This window comes from Mirounga angustirostris, unplaced genomic scaffold (genome assembly GCF_029215605.1).
Source record: "Mirounga angustirostris isolate CCGP_5_RB_7025 unplaced genomic scaffold, mMirAng1.0.hap1 SCAF_13, whole genome shotgun sequence".
Lineage (NCBI taxonomy): Eukaryota > Metazoa > Chordata > Mammalia > Carnivora > Phocidae > Mirounga > Mirounga angustirostris.
Genome location: NW_026991721.1, coordinates 31,469,234 through 31,491,599, shown reverse-complemented (window position 1 = coordinate 31,491,599; position 22,366 = coordinate 31,469,234). Strand labels below are relative to the sequence as shown.

Genomic DNA, 22,366 nt, shown 5'->3' with positions numbered 1-22,366 from the left:
GAGTACATAAGTGAAAATAAGATAAAATAAAAATAAAAGACTAAGGGCTAATTGGATCCCCTGAATATCTTAGATTGACATTCAAAAACAGAGCAATACTATGGGCGCCTGGGTGGCTCAGTTGTTAAGCGTCTGCCTTCGGCTCAGGTCATGGTCCCAGGGTCCTGGGATCGAGTCCCACATCGGGCTCCTTGCTCAGCAGGGAGCCTGCTTCTCCCTCTCCCACTCCCCCTGCTTGTATTCCCTCTCTTGCTGTGTCTCTCTCTATCAAATAAATAAATAAAATCTTTAAAAAACAAAACAAAACAAAAAGCAATAATAAACCAAAGTACATAGACGCATACTATACATATACATAATATAAATATACATATGATATTTGCTTTCTGTGTTACAAGGTTTGTATCACGTGGCCAAATGAGCATTACAGCGAATTTGAAGCTGACTGGCTGAAGAAAAGATGCTTTTCACAGCAGGCCAGAGAAAAACTCCAAAGAGAGTTATTTTTGCCAGGTAACCTTGCCGTGGTCATCAATGTCTTTTAAAACTTGTATGGTAAGAAATTTGCTCAGAGAAGCAAACTCAAACCCTTGTGCTTTGGTTAAAACCTTATTGTAATTTATGCGGTATGTTTAATGATTTACCAACACGGATCATTTGGGTAGAGATGAAAGGAAATATAGAGGAGTTCTAGGCATTCTAAAGAGCCAGGAAGAGAAAAAAGTGCAGCAAACTTGTATCCTTGTCATCTACCACGAATCCTGGCACACCAGATACTCCCTAAGTGACCACTGCAAAGGAGTAGGGCGAATGAGGCGGACTTCTTAATTTTATCTAAAGCCACAACAACACAAAATCAACAAAGCAGGAATTCCTAACCTGATATCCACAAATAAAATTATGTGATCCCCGAACCCCATGGGATGGTATACACGGCATTGAGTGAGCACGGGGAGTGTGTGTGTGAGTGCATGTGTGCATGTGTGTGCATAGCACGTTTGTGTGGAGAGAGATTAATGGGTCTCAAGAAAATATGTAACTACAAAAATGTTCAGAAAATCTGCAGTAGTTGGATTTGGTGGAAAAAGACTCTATTCTTGAGCTGAGAGACAGAATAAAAGAAATACTTAATACAGGTAAAAAGTTAATTATTGACTCTGTGTAACTTGAACATTTGTATCATAAGACTATGTGGGTCAAAAGCAAATTCTAAAAATACCATGATTCTTATGTGTTTACCAGAATTTTGACTTCTACACACACATTAACAAGGCAAGTCTCCCTGAACTTTCTTTTCCACTGTTAACCAGATATATTGGACCAGACTTGTTAAATTCTATAACACCCCTTCTGAGGATTCTGGGTCACACACCAAGATAGAGATTTCACCTACTCCTTTCAGAACTGAAATTCTCAAACATGTATAGTAAGTGGTTTTAAATGCTAGTTTCCTGGGTATGGAGATGTTACTAATTAATTAGCTTGAACCACACAGCTCCACTTTGTCCTATGGTTATCAACAGATATCATATCTGTTGATATGATATCAATATCATGTTGACATCTGTTGACAATATCAACAGGCATGATATTGTCCTCTTCCTGTTTAGGCACAGGCCGTGTTGTCAAGAACTAGGTTCCTCTATGTCCTTAGTCTCATCATTCTGACAACGGACAAGGTTTTGCTCTAGTGCTTTCTGTCTAAACTGCCAGGAATCCACTTTCTTCTTTACCTAGCTAGCTGGTGGAATCCAGATGGGCATCCAGGGGAAGATGTTTATCCTGCCCTTCCCCAGAGAGTGTACTGTTAGATTCTTCAAGGAGTCTCCAGTTACATAACTGAGTAGCAATTGTCTGGGTCAAGTAGCTGTTTCACGAATGTATTATTATTTTTTATTTATTTTAGATTTCTTCTGGTACTCAAAATATTTTTCCTTAACTCTGCCCTAATTTTGTAATCCTGTTGGATTTTGCTTTCATTTCCTTCAAGTTCTTCTTTTGATTACTTCAGGAACAAAAGCCAACTTTTTATTATTACAGCTTAAGCTTTTAAGCATTGTAAAAAGATACAGCCACCCTCCTCCATTAATATTTCTTGACGAATGCAGTTTTATAGCTTACATTTCTCAGTACTATCAGGCAGTAGCAAAAGGGAAATGATACTACACTCAGTTAAGTAGTGGAAAAAACCAGTCACACGGACAGGCTGCGGTCATGAATAATATAAGGAGACCTGGCTGCTATTTTGACACTGGAAAATACTTTAATGGTTTAAAACAAGATCAGATTTTTAAAATATATTCTCAAGCTGTGCAGTTGGTGGGGTAAAGGAGAAAGCAACAGGCCATTTTTGGAGTATTGCTTCTATGGCTTTTTGCCTGCAGAATTTGACACCTTATTGTCCTCCTGTCGCATATTTTCAAACATTTATACTCCAGAACATGCAAACAAACTCAGTTCCATTTGTGAAGGATTTTGTTTTTTGTCCTCAGTGGCCACGTTGCCTTTACTGCTCTTTCCTTAGAGTGAGGAAAAACTTAAAATCTGGCATCAAGATGCAGACCACTTTTCCTTGATCTTCCCTTGACACTAGCTGTCGAACTCGAAAAGACATATGATGATCAGCCAGAAAGACTCTTGTCCACGGACAGCCACAGCTGGAAGGAAAGACATGGATAATAGTCATTCCCTCATAAATTTCTATTCAGTTGCACATATATTGGGCATCTATTTTGTGCCAGAAATGCTAAGGAAATACCAAGTTAAAAAAAGACACAGATTCTGTCCTCGAGCATTTATCATGTCTAAGAGGGGGACCCGAGCCATGAAAACAAATAAGTATAATATTTTATTTTAAGTGCATGAAAGCATGCAGAGAAGGTTAATTATAACAAAGAGAAAGGAATCTGAAGAGACAAGAAAATAATCTTCAGAAGCCAGGTGATACTGTGAGCTGGATTTTGAAGAAACAGTTTGTTAGGCAAAGATAGTGAGGAAATTCTCAACAGAGGAAAGGGCATGAAGAAAATCATGGATGTATAAAATAGGAGGGTAGGCTTGGAAACTGCAATTTGTTTAATACCGGTGAAGTTAAAATTGTTAAGGCAACAGAGAAGAAAGAAGGGGCCAAACCATGAAGCGACTTCATGCCCTACTAAGGAGCTCAGTCCAAAACCCTGTGGCAAGGACATTTTCTCAACATAGAGCTCAGGTATGTTCCCTTCCATTTGTTTTCCATGCTGATTCTCTTCCTATAGGACCAAAGAAATGAGTTCAATATCTTTATAAGTTTAAGAAGGATGCTTTATTTTCTTTCGAATGCATTTTTCATCTTCAGAGTTATATCGTTCTGATTTTGACCAGATGCATATAATTTCTCAAATGCTGACAAGCTTGTGAATATCTTCTTGGCTTCCTCTTTCTCTGGTTGCATTCTCCCCTGCCCCAGTAGGTCCCTTTGGTTCTTGGTTTGTATTTATTTTCCAAAAGAGATTGGAGTGATCGGATCTGTGTTGGAAATTCTTGGTAATGGTCATCTGTATTGGATGGGCTGATGTGGGGAGTGGGACAGGGAAGAGGGTGAACGTAGCATGGCCTAGAAATAGTCCTTCAAGAGGCATTGAGAACGTAAGCTAGGGAAGTAGCAGAGATGATGGGGAAGAATTTGAATTCAAAGAAACAATATTGGCCTGTAGGATAGGAGGTTGCTGGCCTTGTTCTCTATTCTCCACCAATTTAAAAGTTGACTGTTGAAGCCTAGTATGTAAATGTTTCCAAACATATGAATGAAAATTGGAAACTCTAATAAAACATTGGAAATATGAAGAATTTTATTAATGTAATTATATTTTAGCTTCCATGTCAAATTGGAATGATTATACTCTCATTTTTGTGCTTAACTTTGAGATGCAAAATTCCCAAAATATAATTGATAGGACTAAAATGGGAAAAATCCATATATAGTTTGATCTTATATATAGGAACCTAAATATTTGTTCTTTTTATTAACATTCAGTGTCAGAATGAATGTTCATTTTCCTATCTCTTTGAATTGGTACTACAATATTTGTATACTATTCTCTGACTTTAATAATATTTGTTATTTCAAACTGAGGTTTAAAAGATTGTAATTTGAAGAAAATCTTTTTTCCATGGAAGCAGTCTACTCACTTTTCTCAGCAGTCCAGAGATTGAATACATTGCATAGTCAGAAAAGAACATTTCCCCTCAATTCGATATAGCAGAGCAAATCTTCACCTGCCTATTTAATTGGATTACCACCCATCATTTCATAGCTATAAACCCCTCTTTTGTTTCAAGAAGCACATGACACAAGAGGGAGTCAAAACTCTCATGTAACTGTCAGGGCCCTCTAAAATTTCTGTGCCTCTCACATAGCAGGGGGGCGGGGGGAGGGAAGCAGAGTTCCCCCTTTCTTGTCATGCATTTCCTTGAAAATGAAAATTTTTATTATGGCACGAAGAACAGGGTTGGTCTGGTGCAGAGGCTATGTTTACAGAAATTTGTCAAAAAAAGCAAAAATCACTATTTTTTAATTAGCAAATAATGAACACAATAAGTATGTCTAACTCCAACTGATAATTCACCCATGTCCCTAAGCCTTGCTCCACACTTCACCCATTCTTGAACCCCCAGAGGTGGGAGTCTGCAGTGCAAGTCAGGGATGGAGTGAGGGTATTTGCTTCATATATTACTTGGTAATTATAAAAAGGGCTGGGAGCTTATTTTTTTTCAGGCTGCCTCAGAGTTCCCCAACTGGATCAGGGCTGCCAGGTCCTTATGGCTTTGGAACAGCTCTGTGAAAACAGCTGCATCGGGGGAGCCTGGGTGGCTTAGTCGGTTGAGTGTCCAACTCTTGATTTCAGGCTCAGGCCGTGTTCTTGGGGCTGTGGGGTTCCTTGCTTAGTCGGGAGTCTGCTGGAGATTCTCCCTCTGCCCCTTCCCTGGCTCATGTGCTCTCTTTCTCTCTGATAAATAAAGAAATCTTTTTAAAAAACAAAAACAAAACAACCCACTGCCTCAGAACAATCTAGCCACCATGTCATGTACCCAAATGTAATGCCTTCCCAAGAAAGACCTAGTCAACATCCCTTGCTTGCCATTATCCAGGCTCACACTCTGATGCACAGGTGGGAGATTAGCTCCAAGTCTTCATATGTTTAAGAAGCAAGTCTCTGTTCTGTTTTGCCTATCCTATCTGAAATGGACCTACTGAGTTCCAGAGAAATGTCTTTGGGGTTTTGATGAAATGAATACAGGTATCTTCAATGTCTGTGAGTTGACAAATGTGTATTTTGCTTCATTTTTCCTCTGTGCCATATTGATGTCTTCCAATGTGGCCTATTTTTTTCTGAATTACCTGTCATTTATTAGTCAATGTCTGCGTTGTACTTGACAAACCTGGGCATAATAGTTAAAGAGTGTAACGTCCCTACATGGGATGGGGCCTCCCTTGTCCTGTCGGTGAGCCCAAGGTGGGAGACTCACAGCTTGAGAAGAGTCCTGCAGTGCCTTCTATGCAGCAGATGCCACTGACCTGGAGGTCGTTCCCACACTCATCTGCCTAGTTTGGGATCACTTCTAACTTTAGGTAAAATCCGCTTCCTTTCACGCTTTCTTATCTCCATCCGTACTTCCAGCAAGAAAACACATAACCACATTCTGAGAGATAAATATTAAAGAGAAGTCTATTTTACAACTGGATACATGACAGAAATACAGAAAGAAAAAGAAAAAAAAAGGATGTATCTTCTTTTATTCCTTGTAAGAATTCTTAGATAAGAAACATTAATTACATTCTTTTTAAGAAATGATTTTTTAATTAAAAAATGATTTCTTAATAACTTCATAAAACAAAGTATCGTTGCATCATCCAATGTTAATGCTAAACAGGACCTTGAAAAGCTGGTGTCTTTAAAAGTCTTGAAAAAGTCTGAGGATATTTTTGAGAACCTAAAGCAAATGTATCTTAAGGAAGAATTATTGCAGAATGTTTCTTTTTCATATTTTCTCAGTATATTTACCACATCCAAAACTAAGGAAAATATACTAACATTTTTTACTCTTAGAAAAGTAATTTTCTGTTATTATGCCAAAGTATATTTATTTTTTTCTTTTCTTTTGTTTTCTCTTCTTTTCTTTTCTTTCCTTTCCTTTTCTTTTCTTTTTCCCCCCCAAAGAGAATAAAAGTAGAATGGGCTTTCTTCAATGAGTGAAAAGCTTGTTTCTCACAAACTAGTCTTGCTTTTTCTTTCAGCCTGGGAATGAATTTTATAGCATAAGGCAGCTGGATTGTAAATTTTGAATTTATAAATTTAGAAAATTCCAAATGGTGTCAATTTCAAGAAGTAAAATTGGGTTGCTTTATATGCTGACTTCATTTTTACCAACCCTACACATGAGTTATATATTTAACCTGTCATCTTTGCTAGGGCCTACACACCAGGAGAGTCACCAGTCAAAAAAAAAAAAAAAATGGAGGACAACTGATTTAAAAACTGTTACTTCTCACTTCTGATTTCACTTTGCTTCTTCAAGATGGCAGACCATTGAAATACACAACTTTAGTTCCAGGATAATAGATATCTTCATTATACTTAAATTTCTTCCTTAAAATTCCAACCCCAAAGTTTCAAATGTGCCCATGGAAAAAAATTGATTAACTTTTTTTCAATGTTTCTATCCCTTAGGGGAAAAAAAAGGTTAAAACAAATGATGTTGCTATTTACACATTCTGTTGATTTGCCTAATTTCTAATTTAGTAAATAAAAAAAAATAATTTAAGCTCTACTCCATTCAGTGGATTCACTAACTTTATTATTTTTCTCAAAATTTTGTATTCTTCTCAATCTGCAACTTTGCTCTTAATCAAAAGAACAATATAGCACTAAAATCAGAGTGCTCTTGACCCTAGGCCTTGTTAGGTCTGCGATTTTGAACAACTTATTTTTCTATACCCCCAAATCTTTATCTGTATGATAGAGATAGCACCTAATTACCTTTAAGTAGTGTCAGGTTGGGTGAAAAGCACTGTTGCACTATACGTATAAACTCACTTCATCTTTACACCACTCCCTCGAAAGCACTATAAATAACCAGAGAACAGCCCTGAGCTGTTCTTGAACAGTGTATCAGTTTACAAAAAAAATTAAACTTAAAATTAAAAACGCAGAATTCTATTAGTGAAATTCTTTCTCCTTTACTCCCACTGGCTGTCAGGCTTCTATGCACAGGGCCTGCTTGTCCAAAGACTGATATTCAACAGGTTATAGGGAAAAACGATTGTATGGGTTATCCCTCTTGCCAACAACTTAGCTGGAGCTTTTTATCATCTCATATCTAGATTACTGAAATAACATGGCCTCTGTTCCCACCCGCCTGGCACAACTCTGCAGGGTAATCTTCCTGATGCCCACCTTGATCTTTCTTCCCCTTTGCTCTGCTGTCTCACTGTGGCATGATAAAGTCCTAAGTCTTCACTGGAGCTTTCTAATCATCCCACAGCCTGGTGCCCCTTCCACGAACATGTAGACTTTGTCCAAACCCTGCCTGTTTTCTGGATCACTTATTCCATTCTTTCTATCCGACCAGACTTCACCTATCCATTCTGCAAGGCCCACCTCACATCCCAGTGAAGCCCTTTGCCAAAAATTCCACCCTATATTTATATTATCCCTAAGCCAAATTACAAACTACAAATAAGAAAGAAAGCCCAGAAAACAGACCTTAGGAGAGAAAGTGAAGTGTGGTATGTCAAGAAAGCTCTTCACCTGTGAAACAACTTTGTGTTATGGAATGAGAACAGGCTTTGGAGTCAGCAGAGCTGGCTTTGGCTCTCTGCTCTGTGAACTTGACTTAGTTTCATAAATGATCTGAACCTCACCTTCTCCATATGTAAAAAAAGGCAGTGCCTCTCAGTTTTGGAACGTGAAGAGTAAATGATAAAGTACTTGCTCCCTTTTTCCTCCAATTTAGACAGCCATGAACGTAGATGAACATAGGAGCAGAGGCATATCAAAGAGTATTCAGGCAAGGACAGAAGGAGAAATAAACAACAGTGACATGACAATATCTTATGCTTGAGTTCCCCTTACGTGGAGAATAATCATGTTCTATTCCTGACTAAAAACATGAGAGTGGCTTGGAGGTGAACTGTCGCCATGAAAAGGATTTTAATCGCTCAGACACTGGCTTGAAGTCTGGACCAAAATTTCACCTGCCTGGCAGATAGTTTCATTTAAATAAATTTAAGGAAGTCAGTGAAAGGGCTGGTCAACTATGAACCTAATTCCAATCAGGGATATAGAAATGTTTGCTGAGGCTGGGGTGATCAGCAAACTCTGGGGAAAATGGCTGTGTTATCTATTAGCTAAGGATTGCTACAGATGAGTATACCAACCATCAGCTGACATATTTTTCACGTACAAGCTAAATACTTCAATGAAAAAATCCCTGACCCAAACTAGCTACAAGCTCATGATCACATAAAAGCAGATAATCTCAGTAACAAAGATAAAGGGAAGCTATTGAAAGAGAATGGTGTGCTCATGCAAGAAGGAAGTGCAGAGTCTCTAAGCTCTAACTTTAATAGAGCGTAATAGAAGTTTCTAGCCCAGAATAAATTCATCAAGCCAAATATACAATGGACAACCAAAAGGGGATTTATAAAGTGATTTGTTTGGAGCAATTTTTTTTTAAAAAATGAGGAAACCAGAGGAAAGACAGCCCCCCTGATGGGAACAGATGATTTTAGGGAATCCTGTCCCACTCTTTCTCACCTTAGTTGATACAATTCCTTCTCTCTGGCGGCAGGATCATCCTTGACTCTTCTTTATCTCTTTTACTACACATCCAGTGTATCAACAAAATCTACTAGCCCTATTAGCAAAATAATCTAGAATCCATCCACATCTTATTACCTCCACCACCAATCTCTGTCTGAACTACCAATGTCATTCACACTCTTCTTCTTCCACCTCTTCTCCTACTCCTTCGCCAATCTTCTTCTTCACATTTTAAAAGCATTGCTCTATGTCAGGCACTGAGCTCAGCACCTAATATTTATTGCTCTATTTAATCCTAGGAGCAACCTCATAATAGCATTACATTATAACTATTTTACACATGATAGAAATTAAGTAAGTAGTCCAAAATCAAAAAGACAATACATAGCGAAGCCAAGATTTGACTAAAGAGTATCTGCTCTATTAAATACCATTCTATCACTCTCACCTCCTCTAGGTGGTTGCTGCGATTTGTGTGGGCTTCTGTCTCTGTGTCAATGCAATTATTGCCCTGAATGGTCATTGTGCGTTTGACTGTCTTCCCCAGTCTGAGGAATAACTAATATTAGTAAAGGTGTCATTTATTGAGTACCTACCATGCACTATGAATTTATTCAGCAAATATTTAAGTGTCTTCTATGTTCTAGAACAGGCAGTCTTCTAGGTGTTGGGGATGAGGTGGTGAACAAAACAGAAAGACTCTATCTATAGGGAGTTTACATTCTATTAGAGAAAGAGATCAATAAATTAAAAATATATACATATATATGCACACACCATATATAATATATATAAATTTACAAGTACATCTACAGCACATCAAGTGCCATAAGGAAGGACATGGACACAGGCAGGTTGGTGGATGGGGTGGAGGAAATGTATAGAAGTTCCCTTCTGAGTCCTTCTATTTTTCCACGGAAATAAGAGGCAAAGCTGTCAGCTGAGTATAAGGAGGAGGAGGAGGTGGAAGGTTTGAGGACAGAGAATGTGAGAAATGGTCAGCTGGTAAGAGAGAATTAAGCAGACATTAGTAGACATGCAATAAGATCAGTTATCATGGTGTGTTTTCCTTCAGTCATGTTCAGCTGCTCCAGTTCACATGCAGATTTAATCAGGTATGCTGTGTTAAACTGCTTATAGGTAGCGTATCATTTAAATTTCATAACAACCCTGAAAGCCATTTTCATCCTGTATTTTCTGAATGAAGTAACTGAACTGTGAGAATGTATCACTTTCTGACGTTCTTGCAGATGGAAGTATCAGAATTCAGGTTTGAATCCAGATCTGTCAACCTCAAACCTCGAGTTATTAACTTTGACACAATGTGTGACACAATCAAATTGGACCTACATCCCCATCTCCACACATGCTTCACACATTCTCAATGAACTACCTTCGGAAACGAAGACGTGACTGATAGACAATTTTTACACATTTTCACTGATTGAAAAGTTAATCTGAGTCAACAGAGTTGAGACAGCCAAAAAAGATTAATTAGGTTTAGGTTGCATGAACGAAAATGTGGTAGTGAGCCTACCATGCAGGCATGGGCCAGACCACATCTATAGGATTATGTCTGGTTCAAGACATCATTGCTGTTAGAGAGTATCAGCAGACTTGAACACATCATACAATGAAGAGCAGAGAGCCTAGGGCAGGGATTGGAAGCCATAAGACATGAAAAACATGGGGAATAAAAAGGCTATTTGGACTTAGAAAGAAAAACAGCACAGTTGCTGTGCTTATATGCATCTCCAAGACTGTCATATTCTATGGGATTATGGAGCGCAGAATTAGGGCCTAAAAGAAAGGTGACAGAGGTAGATTGTATCTTAGCATAAGGAGGAAGCTTATGAAAACTGGAGCTTTCTGGAACCAATAAGGGCTGCTCCATAGGAAGATGTGTGCAGTGTACATAATTGAAAGTGACCAAGAGGGTTTTCCATAACCTTTACATGGATATCCTAGGGGAGAGTCACAGCAAGAACAGAAGGTAAAACTGAATTTTCTATTTGCCCTGAAACTCTAAGGAAGTCTGAGATAATCGTCTCCCTTTCTGACACCTTAAGTGATTGTTTTCCTTCAACATATGCTTTTTTTCTGTAAACTGTAATCAAATTATTTGTGTGGTTTCCCAGCTCTGACGAGCACTAGCTGTGTGATTCTACACAAATTATCTAAGATCCTAGGCCTGTCTCCTAATCTATAAAATGGGAACAATACTAGGACCTCTGTTATGTGGTTGTTGTGAGGATTACATGAATTAATCCATATTAGGTGCTCAGAAGAGCACCTAGAATCCTAAGTGCTCCATAAATGTTAGCTCTCCGTTTTCAAGAACTCACCACACCCTGCCTTTTCATGTCCCTGCCTTGTTTTATCGTGTGTTCTTGGATTCTCCAACAAGAAGGTCACTGTTGTCATAGGGCTGAGCATATAGAATATACCAAGTACCTAATAGTCCAAAAATTTCATTTCATTTCAAGCAACATAAACTTGTGTAGAAGTGTGTTTTATACATCCTTGGGGAGACTTTTTGAGTTTGGTGGGATTATCACCTAGGGAAAAGGTTTTATAGATTTCTCCATCTTTTAAAATACTAAAGAGTGTTCAGACACAATCTCATCTTTCAGGGTGTGCCTCCAGTCTCTAGTCCCCATTAGAAAATAAGCGAAGATTTGTTTAGGATACAGACATACTAGTTTTCTGGAAATCTACTGCTTGCCAGCCTTGGGCTCTATGCTGGAGGGTGGAGGGAGAATGGGGCAGTAGAGGTGAGGAATTAAAGATATGTGATATGCTCTCCGTCCCTTGCAAGGAACTTGTAATCTAGTGGAAGAAAGAGAGATAAGTCCTGCCTGACCGACCCTTGTTAACTTTTACACTTCATCTGCTACCCTCCTCTTTGCCTGGGTTCTAGCCCTAGAAACTTTGAGTTCCCCCAACAAGATGAGATTCTCCCTCTTCCTACTGTCTCTCCGCCGAGACACTCTTCTCCCTGCCCTTTGCGTCTTTGCCTTCTCTCACCCACTGGCGTCTGGCTTCAGTAGTGTCTCTTTAGCTAGATAGTTCTTAACTGCCATGTGTAAATATGTTCCCCATCTGGCTCCCAATAATTGTTTGCAGAGGCACCCCATTTGTTACCTCCAGAGCACTTGCTACAATGTTCATTCTTATGTATTTACTTGTTTGCTTCCTTGCTTATTCACTTTTCCCTTCACAAAACAGATGTGCGATCACATCATTTTTATTCATGAATGTGATCTCTTTTGAATAGCAAGGCTTTCCACAAGTATGTGTTGAATAAGTGCAAGATCATTTCAGCACAATGTGGCAAGCGCTGAGGCTGAGGTGTGTTTCAGTGCCGGGGGACCACAGAAGATAGCCATCTAGCTCAGTCTTATAGACCCTAAAGGAGGGCATTGCAGAGGCTGGCCGTGCCCCCACCCCCCACCGCCCCCACAGCCCTGCAGTACTCTTCCCATGCATGCCAGCCACTTTCTAGCACAGACTGCCACTCAGCTGAAGGGGTTTCTCTGCCTTGGTCTCCACAAGTGCCTAGAGAAGCGGCCAAAGAAAGGTAGGCATGGGTGGCATCTGCACCCCAGCTTCCTTGCCCTGGGTGGGACAACCCTGAAGTATAGTCTACAGTATTGCCCTAAGGCCCAGTGGTTCATTTAACCAGTCATTAAAATGATTTCCAGAGGCTTCCTTCCCTGTCTTACTTCCCCACCTCCTATTAGTTCTCCCAGGGATCCCTCCTTAATACATGGCTTGCATTCAGATCCTCATCTCAGGTCAGCTTCTGGAAGATCTCAGTCTAAGAGAGAGCAGTGATCAGATTCTTGAGACATGTCAAATTCACTAGACAAGAAGTTAAAGAATATCCAGAGAGGCAGGATCGCCTTAGCCCAGGGAAGAGACTCAAAGCCCTATTTACACCCAGGTACGTTTCCTCTACAAGGGTCAGATTTTGGCTTTGTCTGGGTCCTGCTAAGTATTCACTGGAAGAGACAGTAAGTGATTGGCTGATCTGAAGCACATTAGACTTGGTATTTCAGAGCCAAGAACAGTTCAGTGCAGGTGGACGGAAGGTTCTAAACTCAAAATAACACATTGCAACCCAGGATGCTGCACTCAGGAATCTTTAACCAAAGAGCTTCTTTGTGTCTTTTCCTTTTTTGAAATACAACTCAAGATTCAGGAATGTGATGCTTAACCCCGAGAAGGAAATCTTGTACAAACAGTTCCTTGAAAGCCAGCATGTAGCATGTTCATAAATTTTATGATGTGTGAAGCACATGTTCAAGGAAGTATTTATTAGTAGGCCATAAGTTAAATTAGAAAGGGTGTTTCATGCCTTAAATATTCCGTCATTTTCCATACTGTTTATGTCTCCAGACCCAAGTGTGAAATTTAAATTTGCTTTTAATGTATTCACCTGACAAATGATTTACTCTAGTCAAACATGTTTTCTCTTGAGTCCATGGTAGTTCTGTTCTGTGATTGGGGGAGACTGGGGAGGAGCTTCTAAATTGCTTTTTCAATGTTGAAGTTTCTGTGCAGATATCATGAAATGATTTTACTGGTGGATTTATTGAAACTTAGTTTATTTCTCCCCACAAATTAGAATATTTTATATCGTGGATGTTATGATGAGTTTAGAAACTGGGTAGTCACAGTGCTATCTCGGAAAGTCACTTGTAACATAACTGAGTGTATGAGTGGCTCATATTAGGAAACGGGTTCTATAATGAGGTCTGGCCCTTGGTTGCTGATTTTTGTCAAGTCCTTGCCAGGGCATGCCAGAATGAGAGCTGGAGTTGGAAAATAGTGAACTTTACAGAACTTAAAAGGCATTGTAACCGCCCTCTGATAGTAAAATCCTGTAAATCTGAGATTACTTAGAGTAGAGACTACACTTTGTGTAGTACTGAGAGCCTTGGTTTATATTGGAGTCTCAGCATGAACATGGTTAATTTTACACATGTAACGAGTAACAGACTTATTGAAAGAACCTAACTCATTCTGTTTTTAGAACGAAAAACAGTGTGTGTGCCCATGTGTGTGCGTGTGTGTGTGCACACATGTGTGTTATTATATAATGGGAAAATGACTCATGTGGAAAAAAAACCTCATTAAAACATGCTATAAATGTATATAGATGTATATGGTATGTGCCCTAAGGAGGCCCTCCTTAAATCCACAAAGTAGTCAAAATATGAACTCGAAGTTTTTAAAACATTTACATCTTGGAAAATGTTTTTGCAATCTCTGTGTATTCTATTTCCCTGACACATGGTCACTGACACTCTCTGGAAAGTGATAATGGCCCTAAGTTAAAGCAAACCGACCTGGACCCCTGAAATACACTGGCATAAATTAAGAAGAGAAGCTCGCTGATTTTTAAGCCTTGGTTCATTTCACAAAAGGTGGACAGCAATGTCATTGTAAATGAAACCTACTCCACGTTTTTTCTGCATCTAAAATCCTGACTAGGAGCCAAGGTTTATCTTTAATTTTTTTTAATTCCATTGTTTCTTGGCCTTTTGGCTAAAATCAAGTGTAGTAATTTTTTTTTTAAATTCCAGTATAATTAACACACAGTGTTATATTCAAGATTTATCTTTAAACACCCCTGCTTGAACAAGTTCGGACAAAGTGGTCCTAAGTGTAACTTGCTTTGCTTTCTTTTTTTATCTAGTAGATTTCCTTTGTAAGGGACAGAATAAGAAATGGACATTCAGACATAGGGCATAAAAACACATGTGACAACAGTATTTCAAGGCATCACCTGTTTATTTTATGTGTAGTTGTCAAAATTATAGACTTTGGAATCGGTTGCCTGGATTTGATTAACTAGCTCTGCAAATCATTAGCTCTGCATGATTTGGATCTCTCTTCCTCCCTTCTTCATAACTTGGGAATGCTGAAAGCATCTATTTTTTATTGTGGACATTAAAAGAAATAACATATGGAAAGCACCTCGCACTGTGCCTACCATCTAGAAAGGACTCAACAAATACTGGCTATTACTATAGGTGGTTGGAATAGCAGTTGTCTACCATGTGCCAAGCACTATTCTAGGCTCTTTGCATGGTCAACAGATGACCTGCATGGTAAATATAATTGTGGCTATTTTATAAATTAAAAGATGGAGGCTCAGAAAAGACACCAAGAAACTAGCTGGTAAGATGCAGGACAATGATTGAAACCCAGGCCCTGTGCCTCCATTCTTTACCCTATTCATATCCTGTTTCATACAGTACTAGCTGCATGTGGCTGATTAGCTGGTGGGAGAGCAGGAGGTGGCCTCCTCAACCTGCAGGCACTTTTTCACTTCTAAGACTATTATCTGACTCCTGAGAAATCTCCGTTTCTGCAGAAACAGCCATGATTTCCAGTCTACAACAACTACACAGGAACATTGATCCAGTCCTCATTCTTAAACTGTGGGCTTGGGGCTGTTTTCCATAACATGATGTATATTCCCCCGTTTGAGAAGTGAGGCATGGCTCAGGATGATACTGAGATCATAAGATCTCGTTCTGTCACTTGTTGGGAAGGTTTGCCTTCCTAAGGCAGATTCTTTCTTCCAAAACTGAAGAAATCAAATGGATTAGATCGAGTTAGGTCTCTCCTGAATGCAGTTGTTAATATCTGAGTTATTTCCCTTGGCAAAATGACATCTCTGTGTTCTGCCTCCTTTGGGAGAGCCTGATTTGCAAAGCAAATTATTTTTTCCATTTGATTTCCTTTCTGTTTCTTCAAGAAGCAGTTGATCATGAGGAATCAGAAAGCTAATGAAGGCATTTGATTTTATCTACTGTGGTGTTGTCATCAAAGGATCTATGCAAAATGCATTTTTTATGCATCCCAGGACCACACCTTTCATCTTTTCTTCCCCATGGACAGTTTTTGTTGACTCCAAAGAATGATTTGACCTCAGAGAAAGCTTCTTATCAGGTGAAATAAGAGGAAGAAGGAGCTGTACCGGTCAAGGCAAACACTCCTCCCACCTCTAAGAATGTGCATATGCTGTTCTAAGTCCATCATTCAGATTTTATCATCTATTTGGAGTTGAGCAATGTAACACGGCCATTAAAACACACAGGGTCTCAGTGGAGATGTTTCTAAGCAGAGTCCAGGCAAAGAAGCCCTAAGGACGTACAGATCAAGAGCTATCCATGAGCTAAACATTCTCTCGACAAATAAGGTCTAGTGAATACCTGTCATGGGTCAGGCAGTGGTAGGCAGGAGGTATATAGTAGATTGGCATGGCCCCAGGGAAGAAAATCTAGTGGCTTGGGCAATTCGAATGTGACTGAAATTTCGTAAATCCCATGATAAATCAAAGGTCAACTTCAATGAACTAGTCCCTTCTCAGAGGTTCTCATTTTATATAAAAGCAACGTAATCCCATCTGGTTTCTTCTTTTTCTTATTCACAGAATGTCAGTACTGGGGCACAGAGCTCCAGCTACCTACACTGGATTTTGAAGATGTTTTAAAAAATGATGAACATGCCTACAAGTGGCTCTCCAGCCTCAAGAAAGTAGGCATAGTACGACTCACAGGAGCATCTGACAAACGAGGACAAGTTTTAAAACTTGGGAAAAGGATTGGTTTCCTTTATCTCACATTTTATGGGTGAGTCACCAAATAGTTTATATTCTGCCATTATATATAAAGTTTGATATATCTCCCAGAAGGGAGACACTTATGATTGGAGATACAAAATTTCCATAATGCCCTGAGCAGGAAGTCAAATGGGAAGATGTGCCTAAAATCCCTAACTGGGATTTTAAAGGATTCTAAAAGCCCAAGGTCATCAGACATCAAAGACAGGCTAGTTATAGAGGGTGTGTTAGTTTGCTAGGGCTGCCATAACAGAGTACCATAGAGTTTGGGTGGCTTAAACAACAGAAATTCATTTCCTCAGACTTCTGAAAGCCAGAAGTCCAAGGTGAAGGTGGTTGCAGGTTTGGTTTCCGGTGAGAGCTCTCTTCCTGACTTGGAGATGGGTTCTCATATGGCCTTTCCTCTCTGCCCCTGCACTGCTGGTGTCTCCTCCTCTTCTTATAAGGGCACCAGTCCTATTGGAGAAGGGCCCCACCCTTACGATTTCATTTAACCTTAATCACCTTCTTAAAGGCTCCATCTCCAAATACAGTCACACTGATGGTAAGGGCTTCATCACTTGATTTTGGGGAGAGTGCCATTCAGTTCACAGCAGGTAGGATGGAAGACTGTGTTTCTCCAAGACTTTTATAAATGCTGAAGTTCATTAAAGTTTTACCGCCCAAGACTTGGTGCAAAATAAAGTAGGGCCCTGGGGAAGTGAAACCAGCCCCCAGATGTGTTAAAAAAGATAAAACTAACATGCAGAAAATTAGGTCTATGCACTTTGGCAAGTAACAGGAAATGTATCTGATTTTAACTTTGGAACAAGAAGCTGTTTGCATAAGAATTGCCTGGGAGGTAACATTCATTATGGATAATGAAACACTAACAACAGGAAATACTTATTTGGAAGTGGGGAATATGACTGTATTTCTAATCTTAGGGTGAACCTTTCATGCGGGACGTATATAATGATTCTTGGGCTCACGGAGCAGAGGGCATTGGGAGTGAAAATGACCTTTAAAATCCAAACGTTGCAAAACAGGTAGCACACAGGCTGTATTCAGATATGTTTTGGTTGGCCCACAGGATGTTGAAAGAAAATAGAATTAGTTGTCAACACTTAAAAATTGGGAGATTTTACATTAAATATGGGTCTGACTTTTCTTGAAAAATCAAATCTGGCAACAACTGAGACTAAATCCCTGTGTGCCAGGAACCTGCTTGATGTAAGCAGAGGCTGCCCCTTGAAGAGAGCATGTTCTCACGCTCCAGTTGCTCAAATTGTGCCCCCACCACCCCCCAGACCTGCAAGGGCCCTGCCTGCCCTTGAGTTTGCCACCCCTAATCTAGAGTAAGACCCTGTCTGTAGATAAACAGAGGATCAAAAATAACTAATCTCTTGCCCCCAATGATTTGATCAAGTTTATTCATGGCAGAAGACTCTATCACGTGTAGGCTTAGATGACCCAGCCCCCACCCCCACCCCAAGAACTTACTGCTACCATTAGCACACTGTGTCCTACATAATTTTTATCTCCCCTACATCTGCAAGAATTTAAGCTGTTTTAGGGCACCTGGGTGGTTCAGTTGGTCAAGCAGCTGACTCTTGATTTTGATTCAGGTGATGATCTCAGGGTCATGAGTCTGCTTGAGATTCTCTCTGTCCCTCTGCCCCTCCCCCCACTCATGTGTGCGCACTTGCACGGGCCTATTCTCTCTCTCTCTCTCTCTAAAATAAATAAGCCTTTAAAAAAATTTAAGCTGTTTTAGAGATTATATCAGTAACAACAGACAAAACAAAGAGTTGGAAAAAGACTCGAAATTATTAAGAGCCTCAATCTAATTATTTGTTCTTTAATGTTCACAATTTTCTGAAATAGGTAATTTCCCCCAGTTCGCTGATAAGGAATCTGAAGTCCAGAGAATTAAACTATAACCCAAGTTTTCACAGGTAGTAGAAAAGGAACCAGAGTTAGAATCCGGGTCTGTTTTATCCACGGGCTTCCTAATCCACGTCACTATCAATGATATGAAGGAAGAACATGGAAAGGATGCTTTTAGGCACCAGAAATAAAGAGAATACTTCAAAATAAATCTCTTCTATATTCTTCTACTTAGTTTTTATTTGCTGACAACAGACTTTTTGTATCTATGCAACAAATGTCACAATTTCACAACAGCAGCCAAATTTGGGGGGCTCTTTGTTATAGTTTCCTAATGCTCACCCCCACCCATCATATTTAGGGTCAGATTCTTAGTCCTGATTTATGACTTGCATTTTGTTTTGTTTTGTTGTCACAAATCCTAAAATGGCTTGATAATTTGACCACTGATCTAATTGATCTAATCTTGTGAAATTTACTGGAATAAATACTCAAGGTTTGTTGTCAAAAACAAATCAGACCTCCCACTACTGTTGTATTTCGTTTTTCCAAGACCTTTACATCTAACCAGACAGGTTTAACCTACTCAATCTCATCTTCCATGCAGAGGATCACATTTCTTCCCTGAACCTCTCAAACTATACCACATGCCAAGAAAGGCCTCTCTGGCCACCTTACTGCTACTTCCACAACTGATTACCAAGATCTCTATGGGCTTTTTGTTTTTTGTTTTAATTTTAATTTTTAATTCGTTACCTCAAGAACTTACAGAAGAGGACAGTTTTGCTGTTGTTGCTTTGTTTTTGTTTGCTTATGTGTTTTTTGTTAAGAGAATGAGGAAAGTGAATGTTTTCCTGAAGTGATTTCCCTTTTCTGCCCCTTTCCACAGTAATGTGGAAAGTGATATTAAAATTTCTGTAACATGAGATTCAAAAGAAGAAGGGATATTTAGAGCAATAGTTCTCAACTGAGGTTACACATCGGAATAGCCAATTTTAAAAATGCTGACATCTGGGTCCATTCTCCAGAGATTTTTCAAAACAGGATTTGGATTTGACCTGAGTATCAGGACTTTTAAAAACTCTGCAGGTGATTCTTGTGTGCAGCTAAGGTTACAAACCTCTGGTTGAGAGGAGGGGTTACTTCAAGAGAAGGCAGGTCTCAGTTGGTGTAGAATTTGGGTGCTTTACATCCTCTCAGCTCTTACAGTTAAATACACCAAGTGGCATTTTTCATGTTCTTCTTTGTGATGTGGTAATGCCTGGACATGACTTATCTTTATAACAGAATCAGCAGCTGCCTGCAACGTGGTCCCTTTCTTTCATAGCTTTGTTTCTCCATTGGCAAAGAGCCTTATTCTTGTTTGAAACATAAATGACAGGTGAGTGAGCGAATGCAATGAATAAATGAAGGCAATAAATAATGGAGAGGAGGGATTGCCAGAAATAGAAGGATAAGGAAAGGAAAGCGGGAGGAGGAAGTCTAAAGGCTAACTTTGCATTCCATGTAGATTTTTCAAGGAGCCTGGTTTCTACTCTTGCTTGGATGCCAAAAATAATAATAGCATGGTGCCACTTTACACATGCCTCCCTTGGGAAACAAATATCCACCCAGCACTTTTCCATTCAAATAGGATTACTAGTTTGGAGAATTTGAATGCATGGGTCCAAAGTGAGAATTCTAATATCTATTTTTGGTTCTTGGCTGTCATCTCAATTGTTAAAGTGTTGGTCAGAGAAGTAAAAACAGTAGATTCCAGCATTTTGCACAGTCTTAGCATATAGTAGGTAAGGAATAAATGTTTAATAATAGATGCACACCTAGATGTTTTCAAAAAACTATAAAGCAACAGGTGAATGCAAAAATTATCAGAGCATTTCATAATCATAAAATTATGTTAAAATACTAAATCAAAATGGTAATAGCTTTGAGGACAAAAGTATATATCATTTCCATGTCTATATTTTCTCAGATGCTTATCATTATTTTGTCAGTGCATCATCTAGACAATATTTTTTTCATGCAACTCTGTGAAATGATCAGCAACCTTACTGCCTTGATGATGAAAGCACTCCTGGGAGAAAAGAATAAGACTTGGTAAAGAAGCTCTCATTGTCAATTTTGTCAGATATATATATATGTAGAACAGTATGTAATGAGATAACATTTTCAGAAGGATTTAGACCTTACATTTGGATCGATATAGTTTTTACAGAGTGGGGCCAAAAGTCTTTTGACTTTTTGGCCAAAAGCCAAAATATCATTCTGGATAATTTTCTTTTAATTATTTATTTTTTTTAAATTTACATTTAATTAATATACAGACTGATACTCATTTCAGGTGTACAATATAATGATTCATCAATTCTATACATTACTCAGTGCTCCTCACAATAAGTATACTCTTGATCCCCTTTATCTCTTTCATGCTCTCCCCATCAGCCTCCCCTCTGGCAACCACCAATTTGTCCTCTATATTTAAGAGTCTATTTCTTTGTCTCCTTTTTTCTTTGTTTGTTTGGGTTTTTTTCTTAAATTCCACATGTGATATGGTATTTGTCTTTCTCTGACTGACTTATTTTGCTTAGCATTTTACCCTCTAGATTCATCCATGTTTTGGCAAGTGGCAAGATCTCATTCTTTTTTATGTCCACTGTATATACACCACATCTTTATCCATTCATCTATGGATGGACACTTGGGCTGCTTCTATATCTTGGCTATTATAAATAATGCTATAATAAACATAGGGGTGCATGTATCTTTTCAAATTAGTGTTTCTGTTTTCTTTGGGTAAATACCCAGTAGTAGAATTAGTTCTACTTTTAACTTTTTGAGGAACTTCCATACTGTTTTCCACAGTGGGTGCATCAGTTTGCATTCCCACCAACAGTGCATGAGGGTTCCTTTTTCTCCACATCCTCAACACTTGTTTCTCATGCTTTTGATTTTAGCCACTCTGACAGGTGTGAGGTGATATCTCATTGTGGTTTTGATGATAATTTTTTAATTGAAGAAATTATCTGAATTTATGACACAATCTAACCCAATGGGAAATAGTCATTGTAAACTAGACTTTTTCTATACACTGCCATCCTCAATGATTATACCAAGTTAGAATGTTTTCAAGAATGCTACCAGCAGAATAAATCTGAAAGGAAGTACAGTCGCTGTCGATCACACTGAATGTCTTGATTGGCAGTATTATTGTTTTACCCATCTGTACACTACACTGTGCAAGGCACTGTGTTAAGCATTTTGTTCTGACCTAGATTTGGGTTTCTACTTTATGAAAAAGCCTCTGTAGCTCTAGGAAAGACAACCCTCTCCCTCTGTGAGATCACTACCCTCTGTGAGATCACTACCAGCACCTCATCTCCAAGCCCAGGCAAATAAATAAAACAAAATAAGCATTTTACTCCTCACTCAAATGAGCCCGTTTTGCATTCTGAATGACCTAGCCAAAAAGAGAAGTGGAAATTCTCCTCTCTCCTGCATATTCATAATATCTAGTAAGGAAATTTCTATTTTTTTTTTTTTAAGATTCTGCTTCTAGCAGAGATGCATGCAGTGTGAAAGAAAATCAACCGCTCTGCTGTAAGATATCCTTACTGTCTGTTTGCTGGGTTTTAGTAATGCTTACTGGTCATGGGCTTTTGAAACCATACTTCTGGTAAGAAAACATTGAGAAGAACAATGTTCTTCCCTAAAAGGGCAAAATCATACTGTGATTTTAATTGAAGAAATTAAATATGAAAATATTATGAAATTATTCATAATTTCTATGAATATATTACTATGAAAATATTCCTTTTCCATTGGTTGGACAACGAATTAAATGGGCCAAGTCAGGGTTTTGTTATTTACATAAGTTCCTGTAATGGTGTGTGTGTGTGTACATGCATGTGACACGGAGAGAAGGAAGAGATTCAGTGTTGATTTTTTAAAGTATTTACCACCAGCATTGTGTATTAACTAGCTGTTTTGCTTGTAACAGGATAATCTCTGAAAATAAGGCATGCATATCTCATTGCCATCATTGCTGTCATATTGA

General features: G+C 38.8%; 2 protein-coding genes across 3 annotated transcripts in view; one reads left to right on the top strand and one right to left on the bottom strand.

The window, feature by feature from the left end:
- Window positions 1-22,366, bottom strand: part of CCDC34 (coiled-coil domain containing 34) — a 265,852-nt gene that overhangs the window by 8,898 nt on the left and 234,588 nt on the right. The window contains exon 12 of one of the 2 annotated variants that reach the window (XR_008507475.2): window positions 2,244-2,657. The exons of the other annotated variant lie outside the window; for it this stretch is intronic. The gene's annotated coding sequence lies outside the window, so the exon portion shown is untranslated. Of the gene's footprint in view, window positions 1-2,243; window positions 2,658-22,366 lie in introns of those variants that run through there. 2 annotated transcript variants of the gene reach the window in all.
- Window positions 1-22,366, top strand: part of BBOX1 (gamma-butyrobetaine hydroxylase 1) — a 51,170-nt gene that overhangs the window by 1,300 nt on the left and 27,504 nt on the right. Inside the window, exons 2-3 of the mRNA XM_045893993.3 lie at window positions 399-513; window positions 16,255-16,453. Coding sequence (XP_045749949.1) covers window positions 399-513; window positions 16,255-16,453 — 314 coding nt within the window. The remainder of the gene's footprint in view (window positions 1-398; window positions 514-16,254; window positions 16,454-22,366) is intronic.